This window comes from Cotesia typhae, unplaced genomic scaffold (assembly GCF_013202065.1).
Source record: "Cotesia typhae breed Kobodo isofemale line unplaced genomic scaffold, CoteBio_Ctyphae contig_11, whole genome shotgun sequence".
Classification (NCBI taxonomy): Eukaryota; Metazoa; Arthropoda; class Insecta; order Hymenoptera; family Braconidae; genus Cotesia; species Cotesia typhae.
Window position 1 is genome coordinate 1,638,537 of NW_027423711.1, and position 23,652 is coordinate 1,662,188.

At 26.7% G+C, this 23,652-nt stretch overlaps 1 protein-coding gene across 5 annotated transcripts in view; it reads left to right on the top strand.

Annotated features, from left to right (window-relative positions):
* The first annotated feature begins 2,444 nt into the window (after positions 1 to 2,444).
* Positions 2,445 to 23,652, top strand: part of Ih (hyperpolarization activated cyclic nucleotide gated potassium channel Ih) — a 66,969-nt gene continuing 45,761 nt past the window's right edge. For 3 of the 5 annotated variants that reach the window (XM_074237655.1, XM_074237663.1, XM_074237684.1), the window contains exons 1-2: positions 2,650 to 2,784; positions 6,886 to 7,156. In XM_074237655.1, the coding sequence (XP_074093756.1) occupies positions 6,894 to 7,156 (263 nt within the window). In that variant the 5' untranslated portion in view covers positions 2,650 to 2,784; positions 6,886 to 6,893. Of the gene's footprint in view, positions 2,785 to 6,885; positions 7,157 to 23,652 lie in introns of all 5 variants that reach the window. The other 2 variants (XM_074237670.1, XM_074237677.1) reach the window with 1 other exon arrangement.

Below are 23,652 nucleotides of genomic sequence, written 5' to 3' on the forward strand. Positions count from 1 at the left end.
TGAACTAAGAGACAAAAATTCTTGTAAGAAATATATCTATATCTAGTTTCAAAAGTTCGAATTTTGAAGAAAAAAAGTTTCTTGAATCAAGATTGTTTTTCTATCAGTGTGTGATCAATTAATATCGAAAAGTCATTCATTTAAAATCTTATTTTTTCCATAATTCGTAAATCTCAATAGCGCATAGTGATTACACGTTGCTTTGAATATAGCTCAAGCACGTTCTTGAAACGGAATTGTTTTTAGTATAGTTTCAAGTATTTTCTATCTATATTTGTTGATTCCAATTACCCAAAGAATTTGCGAAAGCTATTCGATTTTATCTCAGATCGAATTTCATAGATTAGATTGATGTTAGTAAACGAGTTACGTTGAATTACAAAAGTTACTTCAATTACTTCAAATAACAATCTAGTATCTTTGTTCGATATTAAATTAATGTTACTTAAATTTAATGTGCATCCTTAATCTTTATTCCAAAAGTTCACTGATCAGAATCTTGTTCAGCACTTTTGATTTTTAAGACCGAAATTGCAATTTTTTACTAAAATTCATGCAATGATGTCCGCGAATCGACCTTTGCAGTCATTGAGATTTTAAAACCTGAAAGTTTAATGGTACATTGTTGCAAGAATATTTCCGAAAATATTAAAAGAGTGCGCATAGAATATTTCAATAAATAATTTTATTAAATCATTAATAATTAATCCACTGACCTCAAAAGTAAATCAAATATAGCGATAAGCTCTATCGATTGGAACAAAAAAAACGATGATAATTCATGCGTGAAATATACGTTTTATTCAATAGCGACTCATAATTAGCCATTCTTTTTTTTATACTTCAGGCTTCTCGTCATAAAATATAAAATAAATAATAAATGATCCCTTTTGAGCGGAGACCTTTTTTTTATGAAAGGACGGATTAAAAGTAAAGCAAAAAATTAGCTGTGATGGAATTTAAAAAATTGAATATTATTTTGTTGCAAAGTAAAAGTAAAAAAATTCCTTTGATCTCAGCTGAAGGTAGAGGCGTGAAATTTAAAAATGCTTTTTAATCCTCAGGTTTCTGAGATCTATCTTGACCAAATCTAAATAATTCAATTTAAAACTCAAAGCCGTACTCTCGAATGCATAACATCCAGCATTTAAATCGTTGGAAGTAAAGCTGTCGGGAATAATATAATAAAATCGCATTTTATTTAACAATAAAAGGTCATTGCGGTTGACAGTAAAAATACATTAGGTATATTGCATGTAGTATACAGTAAGACGTCAAGGTTTTTTTTTTATAAAAGTATCATATTATTATTGCATATTATTTTTTATGTGAGTGATGATTTTTAATTTTAAAAAGGAAAGATCATATAATTTGAAATAATAAAAACTTTGAAAAATATTTTTCTAAAATTTGACTACTTCTCGACAGATTTTTTTACGATGTAATATCGTAAATTTTAAATTGTAAAATTATGAAAGCGAAGATATTGAAAGTCTGGTCCTGAATTTCATGTGACAATTGTAATCTTTCTTTCATTTTTTTTTCTATGTATCTCAATTTTTGAGAAAGAAAATTATGGGTAAAATATACCCGGGTGAAACAAATTGTCTTAAAAGAGTCTTCAAAAAGTCGTTTATTGGAGATCTCAAACGTAACACGAACCAAGACTCTTAAAGATAAACCAAAAAAAATAAATTAGGAAAACGGTTGACCCTAAAGACCATCCCTGCAACTTTCCGCTAATTCTATACTCAAGTACTCAAAATTGTAATTATTGCATTTTTGAGCTTTTTGAGCTTAAAAGCAATTTAGTTGAAAAATTATTATCCGACGTGAGCCATAGTTTTTGAAAATTTTTAAAGATTATCGGAATTTTTTTTTTTGTCTTTAAAGAATCTTGGCTTGTGTCACGTTTGAGATCTCCAACAAACGACTTTTTTAAGACACTTTTAAGACGACTTTTTTTTTTCACAAGGGTATGTTATCTTATTAAAAAATAGTAAAATGTTTCGTTGAATTCGTAAATTTCTTCAATAGCGAACTTTTTCTTTTTATCAAGTTTTATTCTTAGAAATCAGCATCTAAAAATTCTTGAATTTTTTTATTCATATAAAATAAAAGTTTTACGTTTTATATTGACAAAAATTTTATTTTGTAAATTGAAGATCAACTGATAAAAAAATTTTTAAAGAAAAAACATCAAACTGAGTATTGAAATAAACAAAAATTGCTAATTATTAATTTTCACTATAATTAGAGTCAGTAATCATTTATTGCAGTAATAACATTCGCAGCAAATAGTTTAAGTAACATTTGCTTAATTTAATTATATCCTTTAATTTGATTACTGTTGTAATTGATAATTATAATTAATGTAAATGTAAATGTTAATTGTCATTAATGTTAATTATAAATAAATAATTAAATGAATGACTTTTAGGGAGGGAGAAGGAGGTGGCGTGGGCGGGCGAGCCACATCAGGGGGTGGCAGGCGAGCCCCAAGTCTTCGTCTGGTAAACGGCAGGGCGACCACGGGGGTTGGCCTGCACACCAGCAGCACCGAATCCGTCCGTTCACCCCATCAGCATCTCAACCAGCCGCACGGTAACAACATCAACAGTAGTTACAGCACTGGTAACAATGTGTCCTCCAGTAATCATCCCCGGCTGAATAAGGATGACAGCATAAAAATCAGTATCGAGAATACAAATACGTGCACCGACAGCCTCGTCACCGCGTTAGACGACGAGACTCTTCTCATTACCGATTTTCTTAACGATACAGGTGAGTCGTATCGCGTTTTATGCTTTTGCAACCCAGTATTAGTTATCATTTATTAAATTTATTTGATTTTATAATGAGACCTTTGTAAAATCAATTCAATATTTTTTTTTTACTTATTTGAAAAAAATTAATTATCTGATAAATAACTGATACAAAAAATGAAACACAAAATTGTAAACAGACAATACAAAAGTCTTAAACTTCAGTTAATTGGATAAATAATTGCACGACTCTTGATGCGAAGCATCAGAGAGTGCTTTACGATCGAAAAATTTGTTTTGCCTTGGTTTCGCAACTATTTAATTAATTACACGATTGGTAATCCACGTAGTCTAATTAATTTGCGCATCATTCGATAGATAATTTAATGTAGATTAATTCTATCACTGGTAAAAATCAATTTAAAGTAATAGAACCAAAAAAAAAATATCAAAATAGTTAAAAGAAAATCAGTTGACTCTGAAGGCCACCCCTTAATTGATTTTTCATTGTACATGAGACTCAATGAATAATAAAAATCGATATTTCTTCAAAACAACTCCGGTAACAGCCCTTGAAACTTTTACAGAATGATAATTATTATTATTTAAAGTTTCATAATTGTACAAAATTTTTTAACTTCAAATATAATTGTGATTGACATGCTTAAAATCTAAGACTTATGTACTATTTTCAAATTAGGATAGGTTAGAAAAAAAAAAGTTTATTGTTTTAATAAATAAAAATTGAGTCGGATAAAAAAGAAATAAAGAACAAAATTTGAAACATAGGTTAATCCTGTAGGCCATTCTCTTGAACGAATCAAAGGATTTTAATGCGGTATGCGTATTTTAATACGGTTTTTTGAACAAAAAAATTTCTCATCACTTAAAAAGTTATTCGATGAAAAATTCCGGAGTTATGAAAAAAAAGAAAACACTTTTTCCGAAATTTTTTGACGACGATATCTCTTGGAGAAATCTACCGATTTTTATACGATTTTGGGCAATCGACGTTTTTTGGGGGTTGAGAGCTTATTAGGTTATGAAAAAAGTCATTGATTCTCACAGTGGGATATTAAAAAAAAAAAAAAAAAAAAAAAACAATTCCTAATCATTAATAATCTAAAGAATTGATGATGCGCGTTAACATTTTTTATTATTAAGATAATATCAATATATTTTTTTCGTATACTACAGAAAAAATTTCTACTTTGATAAATAAATAAAATTTTGTATGTTTCTTCTACACAGAAAAAAAAATTAACTTGAATCAAGTAAATAATTTTGAAGGATTTTATCTTTTTGATTTGAGTAGAAAAATTCTTAAACTAAGAAATTATTCTTGGTTTAAGTAAATTTTGATTAATTCAAGAATTTTTCGTCTTGATCCAAGATAATGAAACTCTTCAAAATTATTTTCTTGGTTTAAGAATTTTTCTCTTGATTCAAGTTAATTTTTTTTTTTTCTGTGTATGAGCAAAATTGATTCTGAAATAGGGGAGTTGAAATTCTGTAAATTTTATCAAAATTCGTTGAATTACATCGATATAACTTCTGAATGAAAAGTGATAGCTTAGTTTTGGTAAATGTATCTTCGAACTCATGTGGTTTCCTCCAATTTACATCATACATAATTTTGCATGAGTTTAAGAAAGTCTTCATTGTTGAATAACTTCTGAAGTTGTATCGCATTTTGGTTTTATGAAACTACTACTGTAGTTTATAAAATTAACTTCATCCTACGCAACTCCAAATAGTTTTGAACAAATATTAAGGTCATAGTGCTTAAAAATCAAACAGTTCTAATTTTTGCAATTATCAAAATTTGTGAATTGTTTTTTAATTTTTAAATAAATTCTCTTTCTGCTTCGATAACCAGATAGCGCATTTTTAATTAACAGCCAGTCCCTAACTTCATTGTTTAATAAAACCACAAAATAGAAATTTTTATCCCCAGATGAATTGACTTTTCAGTAATTATTTGACATCAGGGTTACAAAACATTAAAAAATGTTATGCATGTTTGAAAATAATAAAAAATTCATTTTTATCATAGTCATTATTTATTACTTAATCAGTTTTAAAAAAGAGCTTACGAAAACTACTTTATTTATAAATATAACAAAAAACTTTAATTAACTGTCACACAAACGTGAAGAACTGATGGTTGATGTTTGATAAAAGAATAATACGAGCTGTTAGTCATACTTCCTATCATCTGTTAATTAATTTTAGTCAATGTTAAAAATTTAATAAAGTCATAAAAATTCTTACACGAAAAATATAGATAAGCAAAAACGATTATTTTAAACAAATTAAACTCTAATGAGTTTTTTAATTGATGCAATAACGCGCTACTATTATGAAAATATTCAATCGAGTATGATTTATCAATCATAATTTTTTTTTTAAATTTTATTTTAAAAATAAAAACAATTATAATTTTAATATTTTCGTCCAAAATTAAACTCGCAATTAATCAATTAATAAAATGGTGTTTTTTACAGTTGAGTAATTATAATGACGATTGATTGAAAATTTTAAGCAAATCAAATGCTAACATATTGAAGCATAATTATGAAATTAAATAAAAATTTATCATTGAAGATGATAATAATTTTTAAAAAGAATTACTACAGCTCAATTCCATGATAATTTTGTTACCGGAAGAAAAATTTGTGAGTTTACATTTCGACTAAAATTTTATTAGTGTTTAATAGATTAGGATTCATCTGCAATAAATTCAGCGTTATTACGAATAATCATGTAATGTATGAATCAATTCAAGCTTTCTCTGAATTGCAAAGTATAATAGTTACCTGTCGAGAGTTTTTAAATTTAATTTTTGGAATGTGTCAGCGATTTTAAAAGTTGAATATTACTGACGTTACGTAATAACATAAAATAAAAAGGAATTTTTTTTTTTTTTTTTTTCAATTTAAAGAACAAATTTTGACAATTAAATTATAATTTGTCCGGAAGTTAAACAAAGTTAATTTAAAACAAAATAAATTCAACAATTAATGCAAGTACACTTGGATTGTCAGGATAAACTGACATTGAGCGAGTTTTTTTTTTTTTTTTTTTTTTAGTTTACCCTCATCACAATTTTATCCTCGAAAAAGTGACTGAGGTTAACTTCAGCCTAATTTCTTCAGTCTCGAGTATTTTTACGTTGAAATAAAATGTCATAGCATACCACCATTAAATAATAGTAACAATGCGTGTGTTTCCTCATCGCGTACATCTTAATTCGTCAATGTTGTACTTGTAAATTAAGATTAATGTGCAGAATGGAGATACTAGACCTTGGATCGTTCCTGATAATGCAATTCCGTAAATTGACGGAATCCATGTACCAACATTTAAGTATTTCCGCGTTTCTATGTTATTTTTTTTCTTTTTAATTCAAGTTCAACTGTTTAATTACTCATTTATTATTATTACTATTATCATTGAATTTTTTTCATCGAGAACAAAAATAAATACTTCAGTTTTTTACACGAAAAAGTTCAAAACTTTTATCAATAAATTGAATTAAATTTAAACACGTATTTCAAAAGTTTTTTTTTTTTGCTTTCATCTAAAAGTTTAACAAAGTTGTCAATTAATAAATTTAATTAAACCCTAGTGAATGTTTGGTGAATGCATTCATGTCAAAAATTAAAAATTAATTTCCAAACAAAAAATTTTAGGTCTTGGCCGTAAAAAAAATTCCCAATATGTTGTCTATAAAAAAAAAATTCTCAATAGGAAGTAAAGAATGCGTGAATAGGTAAAAAAAACACACACAAAGCCGTAGAAAAATCAAACGCTAAAATACTATACGAAAAGTATGAAGGTTATAGAAGTACTTGCAGGATTTTCTCGTTCAATTGACCTATCGTTTTTACGATCAGTAATACCCAGACTAGACTCTGCTCTGTTTCCAATAAACTATCTCCCTTCTAAACCCATTTAAGACCCCAAAATTTAACCATTAACAACCTAAGAGTTACAAATATACTTTTACCCGGCCATTTGTTCATTTTGATATGCAATATACTATTTTTATCTTTCCATAGAAAATATTCCTTAAAAAATGAAATACTTACAAAAATAATATGTTTTTTTTATTCAGGCAACGAGATGAATTACAAAGGGAGCGGTAAAGTTCACTTCGGAGTGGATGACGTGTCGCTCTATGGAACGCCGAAGGAAGAACTGGGCCCGGGTCTCCCGGGCCAGGAAGTCAAGCAGAGCTTCCTAAAAAATCAGCTTCAAGCGTTGTTCCAGCCTACAGACAACAAATTAGCGATGAAGCTGTTCGGGAGCAAAAAAGCTCTTATGAAGGAACGAATTAGGCAAAAGGCTGCAGGTCACTGGGTCATACATCCTTGCTCCAGTTTCCGGTGAGTTCAATTCCTGTTCTATACACGATGTAACACACACTAACTCTGCCAACGGCAACACTATGAACTACTTGAATTTTTATTTGTCCTTTTTACGCTCACCGTATATTCCAGGTATATCCGACCGGGAATATAAAATCTACGGCATTTACAATTCACCTACAATAAATATACACATATACATATGTATATAAATATATATTAAGCTATCCAGTTCTGCGTTATTTTATTTTTCTGTTTTGTTTAAAATCATCGGGCATACTCCGAAAAAAACAATAGATAAAAGTCCAGCCCTTCATTCGAATTTAAAAAGGATCCTTGGAATTTCACAACGTTTGCCATAAAAATAAAATGAAATGTGTTTCTCTATTTGTTACTTTTTTTGAGTCGAGTTTCAGACTTAAGGGTAGATTAATCATGATATTCAAGTACTTACAGGGAAGCTTTTTAAATTTTTACTGTCTTGTTTTCTTCCGAGATTTTTTTTATAAACCGTAAATTTTTCAACACTATTTCTTTTTTATAATTCAGATATTTAACTTTTAATGCAATGCATCTTAATTGAGACAGGAAAATTTTAGACTTGCAATAAGGGCATTTCATGCGAAATGGGAAAATGAATAAAATTTTTTAATTTCTCTAATTGATTCTAATTTAGTCCTAATTTATTATTAAAAGCCTATATTTTACTAATTTGTAAAGAAAATTTTTCTTCGTCAATAAGAAAATCAATTTCTTTCTCCTAGTAACTTTTCAGCCGTACTAACTTATATCCGGGTCAAATGTTGTTTCAATAGTTTTAAGAACAAATTCATTTTATGTTAGTTATTAATTAACATTTTTATTATTATAGTTTTAAAAACAAATTTTTTTATTTTCGTTATTAATTAACACCTAAGTTTATCAAAATCATGTTGTCAGCATGCTAAATCCTTTATATGTGTTTTTTAATTATCCTAAATAATTTAGTGTACAACTTCATGTATACATTTTGTACTTGTAACACCAGTCACAATGAAATAATTTTTTTAATTGTTTCTACGTAGGTAATCAGTCTAATTTTTCATAATATTGAATGCTTGTAGGATAAATTTAGTATTGAGAGGGAAGTATTTTTTAAAAGTTTAGTAATCAAACTGAAATTCGACTTTAAGTATACCGCGGTGAAAGAGAAGGATTTTTCGATGTCTCACCAGTCACACTCAGTCAAATGATAATTACGAGAAACTTAAAAAGTAATCGATGTTTTTGATAAAGGGATGTTGTTAATTAGTTATTCTTCTATATTATAAAATAAATTTTACTATAGTATAAATTTCAGTTACATAATTAGAGTTTATAATTGATGGAATTCCAGAGTTAAATGTCCCACCAGTCACCAAGGAATGCCCCAATACTTGACATGAAAATTATAAATAATTTTTTTAATTAGAAAACTTATTTGATTTTTATGAGAAAAAATATAACAAATACAAAATATATTAAAATTGTAGTAACAAGTAAAAATATATTAAAAAATATCTTAATTCAAAATATAAACTCTTAAGTCAAGAAAATAATTTTAAGAAGTTTTTTGTCTTGAATCAGGCTGAAAAGTTCTTAAACTGAGAACTTTCTCTCGGTTCGAGTAAATTTAACTTAATTCAAAAATTTCTTGTTTTAATTGAGGACGATGAAACTCTTCGAATAGATTTTCTTGTTTCAAGAATTTTTATCTTCAATGAAGTTAATTTTCTTATCAGTGTAGTAACAGGAACTAAAGTAGTGTATTGTTCACCATAAACCAATTGTTTTTACTTCATTGTAGTGAAAACACTTTTACAAATTTCGCTTTTTCTCGCAGTATGTAATTCCAAGATAAAAATCTAGATTAAAAAAAATTTGAATTCGCTGCAATTTAACTTGAGGAAAATCGCTAAAATTAACAAGAATTTTAAATAAATAGAAAGCATTTAAGAATGACAGTTGTATATTTATACTCTGAGCCCGGAAGATATGTGTTAGAACACAGGATTTATAACATCCTTTATTTTTTGGAAGCAGAAAACGGTTACGGTTTTAAAGTAATAACTCTCGCGTTATATTGTTTGTTACCCTGTGGCTCTCCCTTGTCTGACCTCCTCCATTCTCTTTTCTCATCTCATCTCATCTCAACTCAACTCATCTCATCTAGTGTCTCGCCTAGTTGATTCAATACCACACTACATACCGCATACCACTGTACAACATATATGATATTCTTGCTCGAATTGAGACAAAAACTCGGGCAGCAGATCAACCGCGTTGTTATATATCTGTCCTCTGGTACTCGCAGATATTGATCTATCAGAGCATTACAACTACTGTCAAAAGTTCAGTCCTTTGGGATCGCTCATATTTTATGTTCAAACTTTATTTTATTCATTTAATTTTCATTTATAAATTACTATTTTAATTGGAAAAATTATTTTATTTTTTACGTTATTCATTATACGAATTTTAAATTAATTCTTTTCACATGGGAGTAACCTATTTTTCATTTGTATTGTTTACGATTTATTTTAATGAAATTCTTTTTTCTCCCGACAGAAATTCTATCAAATCATTTTACTTTATTATTTTAACCACATTTTGTTGTTATCTTTTCAATTTTAGAAAAGCTTCTAACGTTCAATTATAGAGTTTTGTAATTTAAAATTTTTTACTGCTCCATGGTCCTTCTGCTCACTAAAAACTCTTAAATATTAATCGTTAAAATAACTATTAAATTACCATTTAATGATTATTTGTTTTTTTATGGTTCTACCTAAAGATAAGAATATCTTAACTGTTTAATAAAATAACAAAAGCGTGCGATGCCAAGTTCACACAATTTAACAAAATTACTTTGGCGCTTCCGTTAAAAGTCTTATTTAATTACTGTCCTGGTTACAGCGACACTAGTTTTACCGTGCATCCAGTTTATTATTCTTCCGGCGACAATTTAAAATAATTATAAATTATTAAGTAATCATAGTCATCGTCATATTCATTGTGATAAACATAAATTGGATGATTTTTTTAAATAATCAAAGTATTATTGCGACTATAATTATTTTTGATAATTGTTTAGTTTGACGGTCATCTTTTTTTTTCTTTTTTTGTATGAAATATCAAAACATTAATATCTAAAAAATGTTTTGTCTTAAATTCTTTTTTACGAAAAATTTACAATAATTATGGAAATTTTTTTAAAAATATTCTTTAATTAATTTTGAAGCTTTTCATGTAAGTGAACAATTTTAGTCGATATATTTAATACATTATTGGCACGGTATAATTTTGAAAATTATTATTGTTGACAAGAAAACTCAATTTAATATTTGACAAATACAGTTTACAAAACACCCGCTGTTCGAAAAAAATTCTTCTCGGTTTTGTAGTGCGATAAATGAATTCTATATTTAACTATATTACATGGCAGATATTTAGCACTTAAGCTACTAAGAACTAGATCAATGAAAATGTTATATGTTGACCCTAAATCATTATTAAAATGTGTCTGCATTAATCTTGCGATTTCCGGTATTTTTTCACATTTTATGGGTAAAAAACAATTTAGATAAAAAAAATATCAATTTTTCTAATTAATCCCGTTTTGGTAAACTTGAAAAATAAAAAATGTGATTTTCCAAAAAAAATTTAATTATATAATTTTATGGATTAACGTTCATTCTTATTTTTATTTTTTAACAACAGATGGCGCATGATCTAAAATTAATCTCGTAACTAGAATAGTGAAAAAAAAGTCCAAAAGTAAAAAACAATTTTTAATATTTTCATCAATTAATTCTTACAATTCTTCCTTCAACCACAAAATTTTGACCAACCAGCAATAATCAGTCCCCATCCTGGCACATCATTTTCCAAATTACCCTAGTTCGGTAATTAAAGTCCCGAGATTGATGCATACATGCAAAATTTACATTTCGTGCTAATAGAAATTAGGAAACTGAACAAATCATTAGGTACCAAAAATATAGATTATTATAATTACTGACGAATTTATTTATAAAAATGCTAATTAACATTAAAAATAGCCCGCTATCTCTAGCGTCAGGAATAATAATAACAATGATTGAATGTTACATTGTTACACGGTCAAATTATTATAGAACGTGAGGTGAATAGTGTAATACACGAGGGTAATACATGTACGTGTGTGAGGATGTCTAAAAGCCTACTGGATGATTGACTGGCTGGTAGCTAGCATATATATGAGATATGTATGTATATACTGACAATAGCTTTCCGCTTAATCGGATGATTATTATGAGATCATTTCAACAGCTGACCAACTGGTGTATGTGTGCTGCTTTACTTGCATATGCTAGAGAGAGAAAGCCTATACGCATGTACACCGATACATGCTCGACATAATAATAATACAGACACACGATACCTTATAGAACTCGCACGTATATAGTCCAGTGTCTTTATTCTATCCCATAATTCTCATTTAGTTTAGTGTAGTAGTATAGTAGTATAGCTAATAATCATGTCTAACGCACCTTCATTATCAGTGTACATCCATGTCATCTAACTAATATACTACACAAAACTTGAATCCATTAAATCTATATTATATTGACAATCGTTAAATCAATACTGTTACAGCAATACGTAAGAATAATAATAATAATAATAATTATTATTATTATTATTATTGTTATTATGTTGATAATGACTTAAAATATTTTTTCCTCGAATTTATTTTACTCATTTAATATTTATTCCACTTAAGTCACCGCGTTAATTTATGAATATAATCGGATGGGTGTTTGTTTTTTTTTTTTCATTTTTTCCATCACTGCTGTGTCAATGTTTATTATTGATATTAATTGTCTATAAAGAATGATGTAATTAAAAGATTTATAAATACCCAGAAAAAGTAATTAATCTTTTCAAGTTATAAATTCATTCTTGATAATTTTGAAAGTTATCAAACTTTTATGAGTAATTTTTATTTCCGTTAGAAAAAAAAATAATCGTCAAGTTCATAAACCCAATTGATGGGAGTAAATAGAGTTACATGGGTGAATTTTTATCCATAAATCGATGAAAGTGACAGAAGGATTATGCCCATAGTTTGACGAAAAAGTTATAATGTAAATCTATCTAAATAGAAAAATTCTACTGTTATTCATGAATTAACTAATAAGTTAATTGGCTCTCTTCGATTCGTAATACATTGTATATGTATTTTTTTTTTTTTTTAAGAATCAGGCTACGCACATCTATGGTTTTTATGCTTTGATGTTTTATAAAAAATTAACTGTGAGGTAAATTTTAATTAACCGGCCTTGATGGAAGTATTTTACTTATATTTTATCGAAAAAAAAAAAAAAACTGATCCGGTAATTAAGTATTTAGACTTAGAAAAACTCTACATGGAAAGAACAAGATGACACTGGATATCATCCCAGATTATACTGAGTGAAAAATTTTTTTAGATAGTAGCTAGTATAATCCAGATTACAATGAGTATAATCCAGATATCACTGAGTATAATCTGAGCTGATATCCAGTGTCATCTTGTTCTTTCCGTGTACGCACCCATATTTTTTTTTTTTTTTTTTTTTTTATAAATAGAAATCACCCATCTAGGAGAAAATTTTCGAAATTTCAAAATGTAAAAAATATAATTTTAAAATCGTAATTTTTGAATGTTAGAAAAATTGAAAATTAAATATTCTTAGTAATTTTTGAAAAATTGTATTTTTATAGAATATGTAAAAGTATCAACCTGAAACTATAATTTTTCTAGTTTCTTCACATTAAGCGCCACGTTACCATATGAAGTATAATTCTTTTTTCTCGTTTTGCTAAATTTTTTGAAACAATTAAATTGATTTACAGTGGTTTTAATGTAAAGAGAAAAAAGAAATAATCTATATATCTGTATATAAATGAAATATTGATATCATTATTATTAACTATAATCAATGAAGAGAAGCTTAACGATAAGTTATAAAATTAAAAGTTGTTATTATAATAAAATAATTGAATTGTGGAGAGAATTTCAGAGCAAATATTACTATGAATAATATATCAGTAGTGTGAGATGGTTAATAATTATTTTGTTTCTAAATAATGTTGAACTATAAAATGAAATACACTTGACCTAATTTTTTTTTTTACGGTAAACTTTGCAGTAATTTTACGAAAAATCTAAAATTAGATTTTATAAAAAAAAAATAGCTCATAATTTTTAGTATCTTGAATATTATATGTTCCTATCCTATATTTTAGTTCATAATAACTCCTAATTTTATTAATTAGTTTTAAAAAATAATATTTATTAAAATAACATCATCAGCAATGACCTTTTCAATAAATAATTTTCAATATCAAGTAATCAAATTATTTTAATTGTAATCATTCGAATGAATAATTTACAATTTAATTTAAAACTTTCCACATGAAGTAATTTATATTTTTAATGAATGATGGAAAACTCAAGTGTAATTGATACAGGACACATTTATAATTAACATGAACAATTTTTATTTTTCCGCTTTCAATTAATAATTGAAATAAAAATAAGAAAAACGCATAACACCAATTTAAAAAAATATAAAATGTAAATTCAACATATCAGATTGTGTGGCATCATCAGAATTTTATCTTTCATAAAAAATCAAGAGCAATATAAAATATACAATATACAGTATAAAAAAAAGTGTTATGTTGTGTTATGTTATTCTTGTTATGTGGTTTGTAACCGTTTTGCTGGGTCAATTAAAGTGTCACATCACAAGTGCACTCGTCATCTATAGCTTAGTGAAATATTGTGCAACTTGGTTGTCTATCCATTCAAGACTCATTTCATTGGATTTAACAATATACATACATCGTGTTTACTTTAAATCCATTAATTTATCATTTGCATTCTCGCAACAAGTCGTCACGTTTTACATTTAAATATATACAATTATTTCGCTCACGTACAACTAAAATAATATCAAACATTGGAAAACTTTTTTAAAATGAATTTACATTTTTTAAATAATTTTTATTTGATCGATTGCTAGCAAAGTTTATTTTTATTTTTATTTTTATTTTTATCTATTGTAAGTTTCTATTGAAAAGGAGATGCATGTATTCCCTCGGTGCATTTACATACCCTATTTGCAAATTTATTGACGTAGGAACATTGGGCTTGGAACTCTTCTTAGGTACTACCCACGAGACACGAAAGCTAAAAAACTGGGAGAGAAGAGCTGGAGAAAAAAGTAAAATGATTGATCAAGTGAGTGATTGGATATGTATTGTAAAAGCAAGTGGATTTACGGAGTAGAGAATTTAACTCAAAGAATAACTCGATTCTTAGAATAACCAAAGTGGTCGCTGATCGGCTTTCAAACATATGTAAAATCGTTTTTTACTACACACACGTTTAACGTCACTTAAAGCTTCTTTTATTTGTGGTATTCAAACACACATTTTTTCGAAGCTTAATTTTTTTATTTTTAAATTCATCAATAACATCCTGTATTTTGTTTCACTAGAAAACTTTACTTCTCTTTTTAACTAAAAATACGCTTCTCGTGGAGAAATATTTTTGTTTCAACTTCACGAATAAAACGATTTGTTAGAAATTGATAAATTACTTTGTTTTTATTTATTCAAGTCGCTTTTTTAGAGTAATAAATATTTTTTATTTGTTAAAAATATTTATTAGCCCAAAACTTTTTAAATCCCAAAAATACTTCTATCAATATAGTTCGAAGAAATCAAAATTTTCGATAGCTAAAAATTATTAGGGTCAAAACGAACCCTCGAATTCTTGAAATAAAATTTTTCTATAACGAAGAATAGATAAGTACCGCATAGCAATTCATGCTCTTTTATGCCGGAAATTAAACAGTTTTTCTTGAAAAGAAAGCACCGAAATATGAATTAACCCCACGAGTTTTTCCTCAAATAATTTAACTCAATTTTCTCTAGTAATGCTATTGTAAACTTGATTTATTTGTTATGTTTTCGAACTATTAAAATTCTTTCATTTCAAGATTTATTATAAAAAAAATTAAACATTTGTTTTATTTTTATTGGTCCTGTTAAAAAAAAAAATTGTTAAAAATTGCGGAAGTTTAAGCTTTTGTAAATACATTTTAAACATTCGTACACAGTAAAAAATGTGTGGAAAATTTTTTACAATGTACTTATTAGTAATAAAAAATCGAAAATATTAAAATCTCGCATTCTTTATAATTATAGTTCAATTATATTAACATATGAAATTTTTTATACAGTTTAATCCAGGTTGAATTTTGTTATGTGGTACATGATTTTTTAAATTTTTTTAAAACTTTGTAGTTACGCTCTATTTTTTTGTCCTTAAATATACAGCTTGTGTCATATAAACATTTATTCTACGGAAAGTAATTTCCGGTGACAATATTTTTTCACAGAGAAAACAGCGTAATAAAGTATAAGAGTAAATAACGTCCGAGAACATGAATCCGTTTTTGATCTCTTTCATAATTATTAAAAACCTAAATTCAATTAATAAATTTGAAAATGAAAATTTTTTTTCCTTAAATATAATACTGGATCAGATTTTTAAAACTCAATAGTTTAGTTGGTTACCTAAGTTCAGCGTTCTCGTTTTGCAGAACTAACTTTTTTTTTCAATAAAATATCACTTCGACTCGAGTGAAATTGTAAAAGTTAAAATAAATTTTAGATGATAAGTAAAGGCTTGAAAAGATTGAAAGAAAATATAAAATATTAATGGAAAAATTTTTTAAAGCGTTACAATAGTATTGTTGAAAGAATTAATATTTATTATATATGAATATATATATAGCGACTGTATAATGTGTTATAGAGCAGTAAGTTGATCTGATTCTCAACACTCTTGTATATTACAGTAGCATCTAGTCCTAGCATGGCCTAGTGAAATATAGGAGTAGAGTAAAGTAGGAAACTTATACGTTTTGAATTCTGAGTTTGGATTATTTAAGCACTTTCCACAATCCCTGAATAGGATGTTTTATCGTGAATCGCGGGAAGAAGTTTCCACCATTTTCTCTTATTACTTGAAGCATGTACGAAGAAATTACACTGGGAGCCAGAAGAAGAATAAGATAAAGAGGAAGAAAGAAAAATATAAAATGAGAGTTTATAGACCCAGCTTTTTCACTCTTTACCCCCGTTCTTTTCCAACTCAGTAATCGAAAATATATAAGAAGCTGTTGTTGTTAAAGTAGTAGTTGGTGATACCAGGTTTCTTCAAATATCTTTGAAAATAAAAGCAGATGAAACAGACCAACTTTAGTGCGAATAATTCAAGTTTGAATTATCAAAAAAAAAAAAAAAAAAAATAGAAATCGGTTGATTGCGCAGATAAACCTATAGAACTTCCCGCTAAGTTTAAATTTGAAGCACCTGAAAATGTTTTTTTTTGTTAATATTTGAGCTTTTCAAGCTCAAAACACAGTTTTTCACATTTTGAGGTCTTCAAGCTCAAAATTTATTTATTCATTCTCTATTAAAGCACAAAAAGAAAATGTATAGGTTTATATTGATTGATTGAAAAATCTGGAAGAAGTCTTAAAAAAATGTCGAAAAAAATTTTTAAACAAATATAACTTTTAAATAAGTCATTCGATTTTCATTTTTAAAAAAGTATTCGACGCAGTATTTTAAGCACAAAAATATGTACATGGTTTTAATATGATTACAAGTTTTCTTAAGATACGAATTAGAAAAAATTTTGAAAATTCAAAATCGCTCTAATAAGTAGAAACTTACAATAAATGAAAACTTTAAGCACGAAGTTTTTATAAATAAGTTAAAATAAATAAAAGCGCTTATTTATTCGTACTTCAATATAAATCTATAAAATTAATTTTATTTACCGGTCGGTAAAAATTTTTATGAAGTACGAAGTATTTTTTTCTTTTAATTTAATTCTATTTATAAACTAAACACTTTTAAGTTTAACTATGTAATCGCTTTTGAAAGTTATTGTGTATACTAAGTTTAAAAAAAAATTGAATTTAACTTAGTATTTTTAAGCTTAGATATGTAGAAAACACTTAAATAAAAATGACTTCTAATTTATAGAGTAAACTTAAATATAACAAATAAAAGATCAATTTTGATTAATAAAAGAAAAAATTAGAAGATATTAATCCTTATAACTTTCATCTATTTATTTAATATTATCACTTGGCTGAAAAACTTAGAATAATCAAATCGACTTCCAAATGAAATTAAATATGATAGTATAGTATTGAGGTGTCATGTTGTCTTTGAATGCTGATTTAGTAGCACATTGACTCGGTGAAATATTTTTCAACAAACGAAATGATGAACCGTTAGACACGACGTTATAATACTTGGCAAACAAATTATTACCGAGGCAATGAACACTATTATGTTGTAGATATCTTACAGGCATTATGTAACTCACCCTAACGCTGTCATACCGTCAAACAAGCCGGTGTCTGGTAACTACCACAAGCCGGCTGTTTAAATTCGCAAACTACGTAATGACTAGGAACCCATCGTGAAGGACATCAGCATAAATTGTATTCTATATGATAAAATAATATTAACAATCTAGTGTAAGCTGGTTTGAAATTAACTAAATGAGGATATACTAAATCGATAATTTAACGACATGCGATACTACACATCCAATTGGATAGAATAGGATGCGATCTTTCTTTTCAATACTATGTTAAGCAATCTATTCTTTTTAATCTATAATCAATGGAAGTATATTTTAAGCTTTACGGATGTTGTAATCATGTCGCCTTGAATTTTTTAAATTATTTGCTATTTCATGCCACAGCTACAATCATCCGATATTTTTTTTACAATACTCACATCCAATTTTCCATTACAGAGAGTTGTAAATTATTCAGATTATTTTTGACACCCAAATTCAACAATAAACGCATTTATTGATTCATCAATGAATTTTGATAATTATGTTGGACGAAAGTCACTAAATTTTTTTAGTTTTTAATTATTTAAAAAATTTTGTTAAGATTTTAATTATTTAAAAAATAACAATTTTTTTTACATTTTTTTTAGATAACTTAAAAATTCTTCAACCAATCAATTCAAGACTCTATATAGGATTTTTGTGCTTGAAAAACTGTTTTAAAATCGGTCAAAAAAAAAAAATGAAATCAAATTTCGCGTTATTAAGATCGTGCAATTGAAAAATTAGCTGATAAATTTTCGAGTATTTTGAATTCGAAAATAGTGAAAAGTTCCAAAAATAACTTGAAAGGTCAATCATTTATTAGATTTTCTTTGTTAGAAAAATTTTTACAATTTATTAAAAGAATTTAATAAAATCTTGGATGTACTATTCCATTGAGTATAAAAGTTTAGGTTTTTTCGTAATAAAGTTTTAACGTTAAAATACTTCATACATTTATAGATTATTTATCATCAATATTTACTCAGTTTCCAGAGTTTATTTCATCATTAAAGTAAATATAGTTCGGTTTTAGTGTGTACGCACAGTGCATCCACTGTCATCGAATAGTCATATCAACGGCTTTTAACTACAGTAGGAGTTTAAAATTTATTCTAGCATTTTCTTATTTATATCTTATATCTACTTCTATATAGACAACGGTAAACTGTACTCTTATTGACTACTTTATTTCATGAATTTTATGATTCATCAATATTTATTTCCATTGCTTTGCTTTTACGCGGTAAAAAACTATTTGAACGTAATACACAGATTGTAGGATTTCTTAGCATTTAAGAAGATTTCTTTGTATTTAAGAAAAGATTTCTTAGCATTTAATAAATAATTTCTTTCTAATCAATATACAATTTTTAATATTAAACCACCTTTTTCTGATGGTAATAATTATATATCGACATTTAATATTCATTCTTTAATATTTAATGAATTAGCTGCTCAAAGTATTGTAAGGTGTAACTTTATTTTCTCAATGTATATACACAGAAAAAAAAATTCTTGAACCAAGAAAATTGTAAGGAAGACTAAAGTTATTTTGGAGAAAGAAGAAATTTTCTTGGCTTAAAAAATTTAACTTCGTTCAAAAAATTTTAACTTCATTCAAGAAATTTTCAGTCTTCCTTCAGATTTTCTTGATTCAAGAAAATTTACGCTTGACTCAAGACTTTTTTTTTTTCTGTGTAATATTCACATTTTAATGTAATAATTACGATCTGAAACTGTAATTGTTCCAGTTTTCTTTACGGCGGGTCACTTTTACATTACGTAATGTAATTTTTCCATTTTTCTTTTTTCCGTGTAAATCATTCATAATATTATAAACTTTTGCCGTTGCAGTATCATTATTTTATTCCGCGTCAAAATTGAATTTTCTTGATACTTAATCTTGATTGATCGTGACCTCAGAAGAAAGTAGGTTGATCATCAAAGTAACCTGTTTGTTAAAATCTTTTAAATTAATCATCTGATGGACTTTGTCTATTACATCCGGCTCCAATTACTTTAAATTGGTTCAAGCATTTCTACTCGTTGGTAAATTAAATGCTTATAATTTATATCGAGCGTTAATGAATTGAAGTATTTTACTTATAAGAATAAATAGTTGTTCTTGGATTTTTGGAAGAAGAAAAATCTTTAAATTTATAAAAATACATTCATAAACATTTAATTTTATTCTCTGTAAAATGGTAAAATTAAAAGAATACAACAATTTTTTCTGACGAACAATAAAAATGATAATGATGGGAAATTATAGAGGAAAAGATTAATATTGTCATTAAAATGATTGATTATAAATAGTTTATTAATGATGACAAGTGATAGAATTCTTGAGAGTTGTTTAATTTAAAAAAATTATAATGATAATCATAAGTGACTGGTTATAATTTATCGTTATATAACAAACATCGATGTGTTTATAATAATAATGATAATTTATTAATGTTGTTTATCACGTTTATTTAATCATAAAACCCATTGAATCGTGTGGAGTATGTGCATGCACTCACATATATTATAATATAGGCAGTCACACGACTATTTCAACAATTCGCGTGTCATATTTCCGAATATATAAATGCCAAGCTCTTGGAATATGACGTTTTATATGACACTTGACACTGATTCCATTTTATTGTTGCTAACGCAAACTTATTTTTGCTTTAAACAAAACTCACTTACTCTAGATATATTCATATCTTCATCTATATTAAATCTATATGCATTTGTTAAATTACTTTGTTATTTTTCCGATTTGTAATGAAACACTTACTACAAATTTACATCCAAAATGAATGAAATCTAAAAAGCTCACTATTATTTACAATAAGAGACTTTCATTTAGCAGATAATTAAAAAAAAAAAAAAAAAAAAAAAGCATTGTACCAAACAAATGGTGAAATGTATACTAAAAATTATTTGAATTTAATGTAATTTAATTTAACACTATGTAAACCATATAAACTAAACCAAATAGAATGACTGCGCTTATCATTCTATTTGGAAAATTATTTTGTAAAACACTGCCTATGTGATACAAATAAAAACCATTCTTATTATTATTAAAAAAAAAAAAAAAAAAAAAAACGAAAACCATACCCAATACCCAATAAAAAAACTTTGATATTATTGACAGTAAACATTCAAGTTTTCGTAGAATTTTTTTCATGGTAGCACTGATGAAGCATAAAAAGCACATAGTAAATAAAATTAGCTTCATGTTAAATGCAAATTCATTTCGTAGATATTACTGATTATTATTCCAGATGTGCGAATCTTATTCAGGTCGAATATCCAATAATTTGAAAGGTTCGAATTATTAGATTCTTTCGAATTATTCAGACTCATATGTTAGAAGAAATCATCAGAAATAAGATAATCTTCACAAATACCTGTATGAGCACGATTAGACATAGGATGACGAATTTAAACAGTTTTATTATTTTTGGCCCTTCTACACCCATGAAACTTTATTATATCAGTGAATATTGCTGTGGGCCGGAAAGAATACACCGTAAAAAATTTTTCGTCATTGTGTAGAGTGTTAAAATTTGTGTGTAAAATATTACACTCTGGTGAGTAGAATTTAACATTCTCATGTATTGATTTAATAATTTAACACACTAGAATTTCAATGCTGAAAAATTTTTTACTGTGTACTCTTTTTCGACTTTATAAAAGTTTATCGAGTCAAAGAAAACCCTGGAAAAATCCCTGTGGAAAGATTTCTTCTATCTAGAATCGTAATTTCGAAAGAATTTCATGGACTTTTCTATGATTTTTAAACCTTCTAAAATGCCTTTTCTGACGTGTAAAAGGTTGTAAAATTGAATTTCTTAAATTTCGAATTGATGTCTATCGAGAAAAAATTCTGTCGTTACTTTAAAGAAGTCAGATTATGAGAAACTCCACTTTTTAGATTCAAGATTTAAGAAAATTCATTTCAGAGATTTTTCATACTTTTTTATATGTTTTTCAACACGTCAAAGGTTCCAGAATTAAATCGTAGAAACTTCAGATTGACATTTGAAAGTAGAAAATTTTGTCATAACTAGGGATATGCGATTCTTGTTCGGAATGATCGGAAAATTTGGATAATATTTGCAGGATTCGAATCCTTCTAGTTAATCGAATTTTTTTTAATATTTGACTCGAATTTTGAATCGAGTTATTCAATTCGAATAATTTAACTTCTGACTACTCGTACACCCCTTATATTTGTTACTTTTTATATATTTTACTAAATTTATGGTTGAAAACAATAGCTAATTGAAGTTTGAAAGTTTTTCCAACGGAAATATGTGTCAATGAGGAATATTTATGCAGCAAATGTGTGTTATTTATTCGCGCAAAAATATGTTTACCTAAATGGTCAGATATGTGTTGACCCAAACGTCGAATGTGTCAACATATGTATTGTGGCGTTTATGTGGACATGTGCGTCAACATATATAAAGCTTATCAAATACCCTTTTTTGTGCACATATTTGTTCCCACCTGAACAAATATATTATTTTTTTATGTCCTTGAATTAAAAAAATTAGAAGCTTTAAACATTTGCAAAAAATGTTTTTGTTATCATTATTTCAATTTTATGTTTATCTCGAGTTCAATTTTTTTACTAATACTAAAATTGGACACTAAATTAAAAAATTTATTTACAAGCAGCTTAAAAATAAACAACTTCAATAAGTTATCCGAACAAAGTAGATTTGTATTATATTCGATTGTCGCCTGCAATGTATCAATGAACATTTAACGATCGTTTTATTATTGAATGTTTCATAAATATTTTCCGGCGAATATCAACTAAAGATAAAGCAATAAAAGATCGTTGCAATATAAAATATTAAGATATCAGCCATTGAACGATGCTTATCAATATAAATATTTCATGAAAATACAAAACTATCAAACTGTCTCATGTATAAATTATATGTGGTTATGGTTATTTATTAATGTATGTATTCACTATTATGCAACGTACCATAATGTAATGGAAGAAAAGCTACCATCTCGTAACGTATACGTATTCATGCACGATCTACCTTAAACTATTGTCGATCAATAACAAAACGATTATAAAGATATTTTACGGCTGACATGAGAATGTTTTCCAACCAAACTTTACCGATAATTCTTTTCCTTAAAATTAATTTGATTTGTAATAAATTACAGCTTAAAATATTAAAAAACAAACTTTAACAGCAAATAAAATTAGGAAGTGGAAATTAATTTTGAATGCCAGTCAATGAAAATAAGAATAGAGTAATGAACAAAAAATTGATTTTATTGTAAAAAAAAAAGTATGAGATTCTTTGATATCAATTGTTATAATTATTTTGTTAACAGTCATTTGCATAATTACGATTATTATGGAAATATCGTTAAAAGTACTCTACGTTTTTTTACACTAAAATGAATTTTCTCTTAATCACTTTAATCTTTTTTTTAGTTGAAAATCATTTTATATTTTTTAATTTGCTGTAAAAGCGTGTTTTTAGTTATTTAAACTAATATTAATTTTCAAATTTTTTAATGTAATTAAAAATCAGAAACGTTACACAGAAAAAAAAATTTCTTGAACCAAGAAAATTGTAAAGAAGACCGAAGTTATTTTAAAGCCAAGAAGAAATTTTTTTCCTTAAAAACATTTAACTTCATTCAAGAAATTTTCAATCTTCCTTAAGATTTTCTTGATTTAAGAAAATTTACGCTTGGCTCAAGACTTTCTTTCTTTCTTTTTGTGTAGATTTTAATACTATAAAAAACAATATTTACTGTTATTCGATGGATGGATTAATCTGTGAAATTAGTCATTGTTTTGGTCCTCAATACATGTGAAAACTGTCAAATTAATCAGATATCAAAGTCGGTAAAAATGGTCTTGAAAAATTACGACAGATATTTACAGATCAAGCTAATAAAAGCAACGATTTAAAACAATGTTAAAAAATGATTGATATTAATTCTAATTAAAAAAAAATTAAAAACTTTTTTTTTTTTTTTTTTT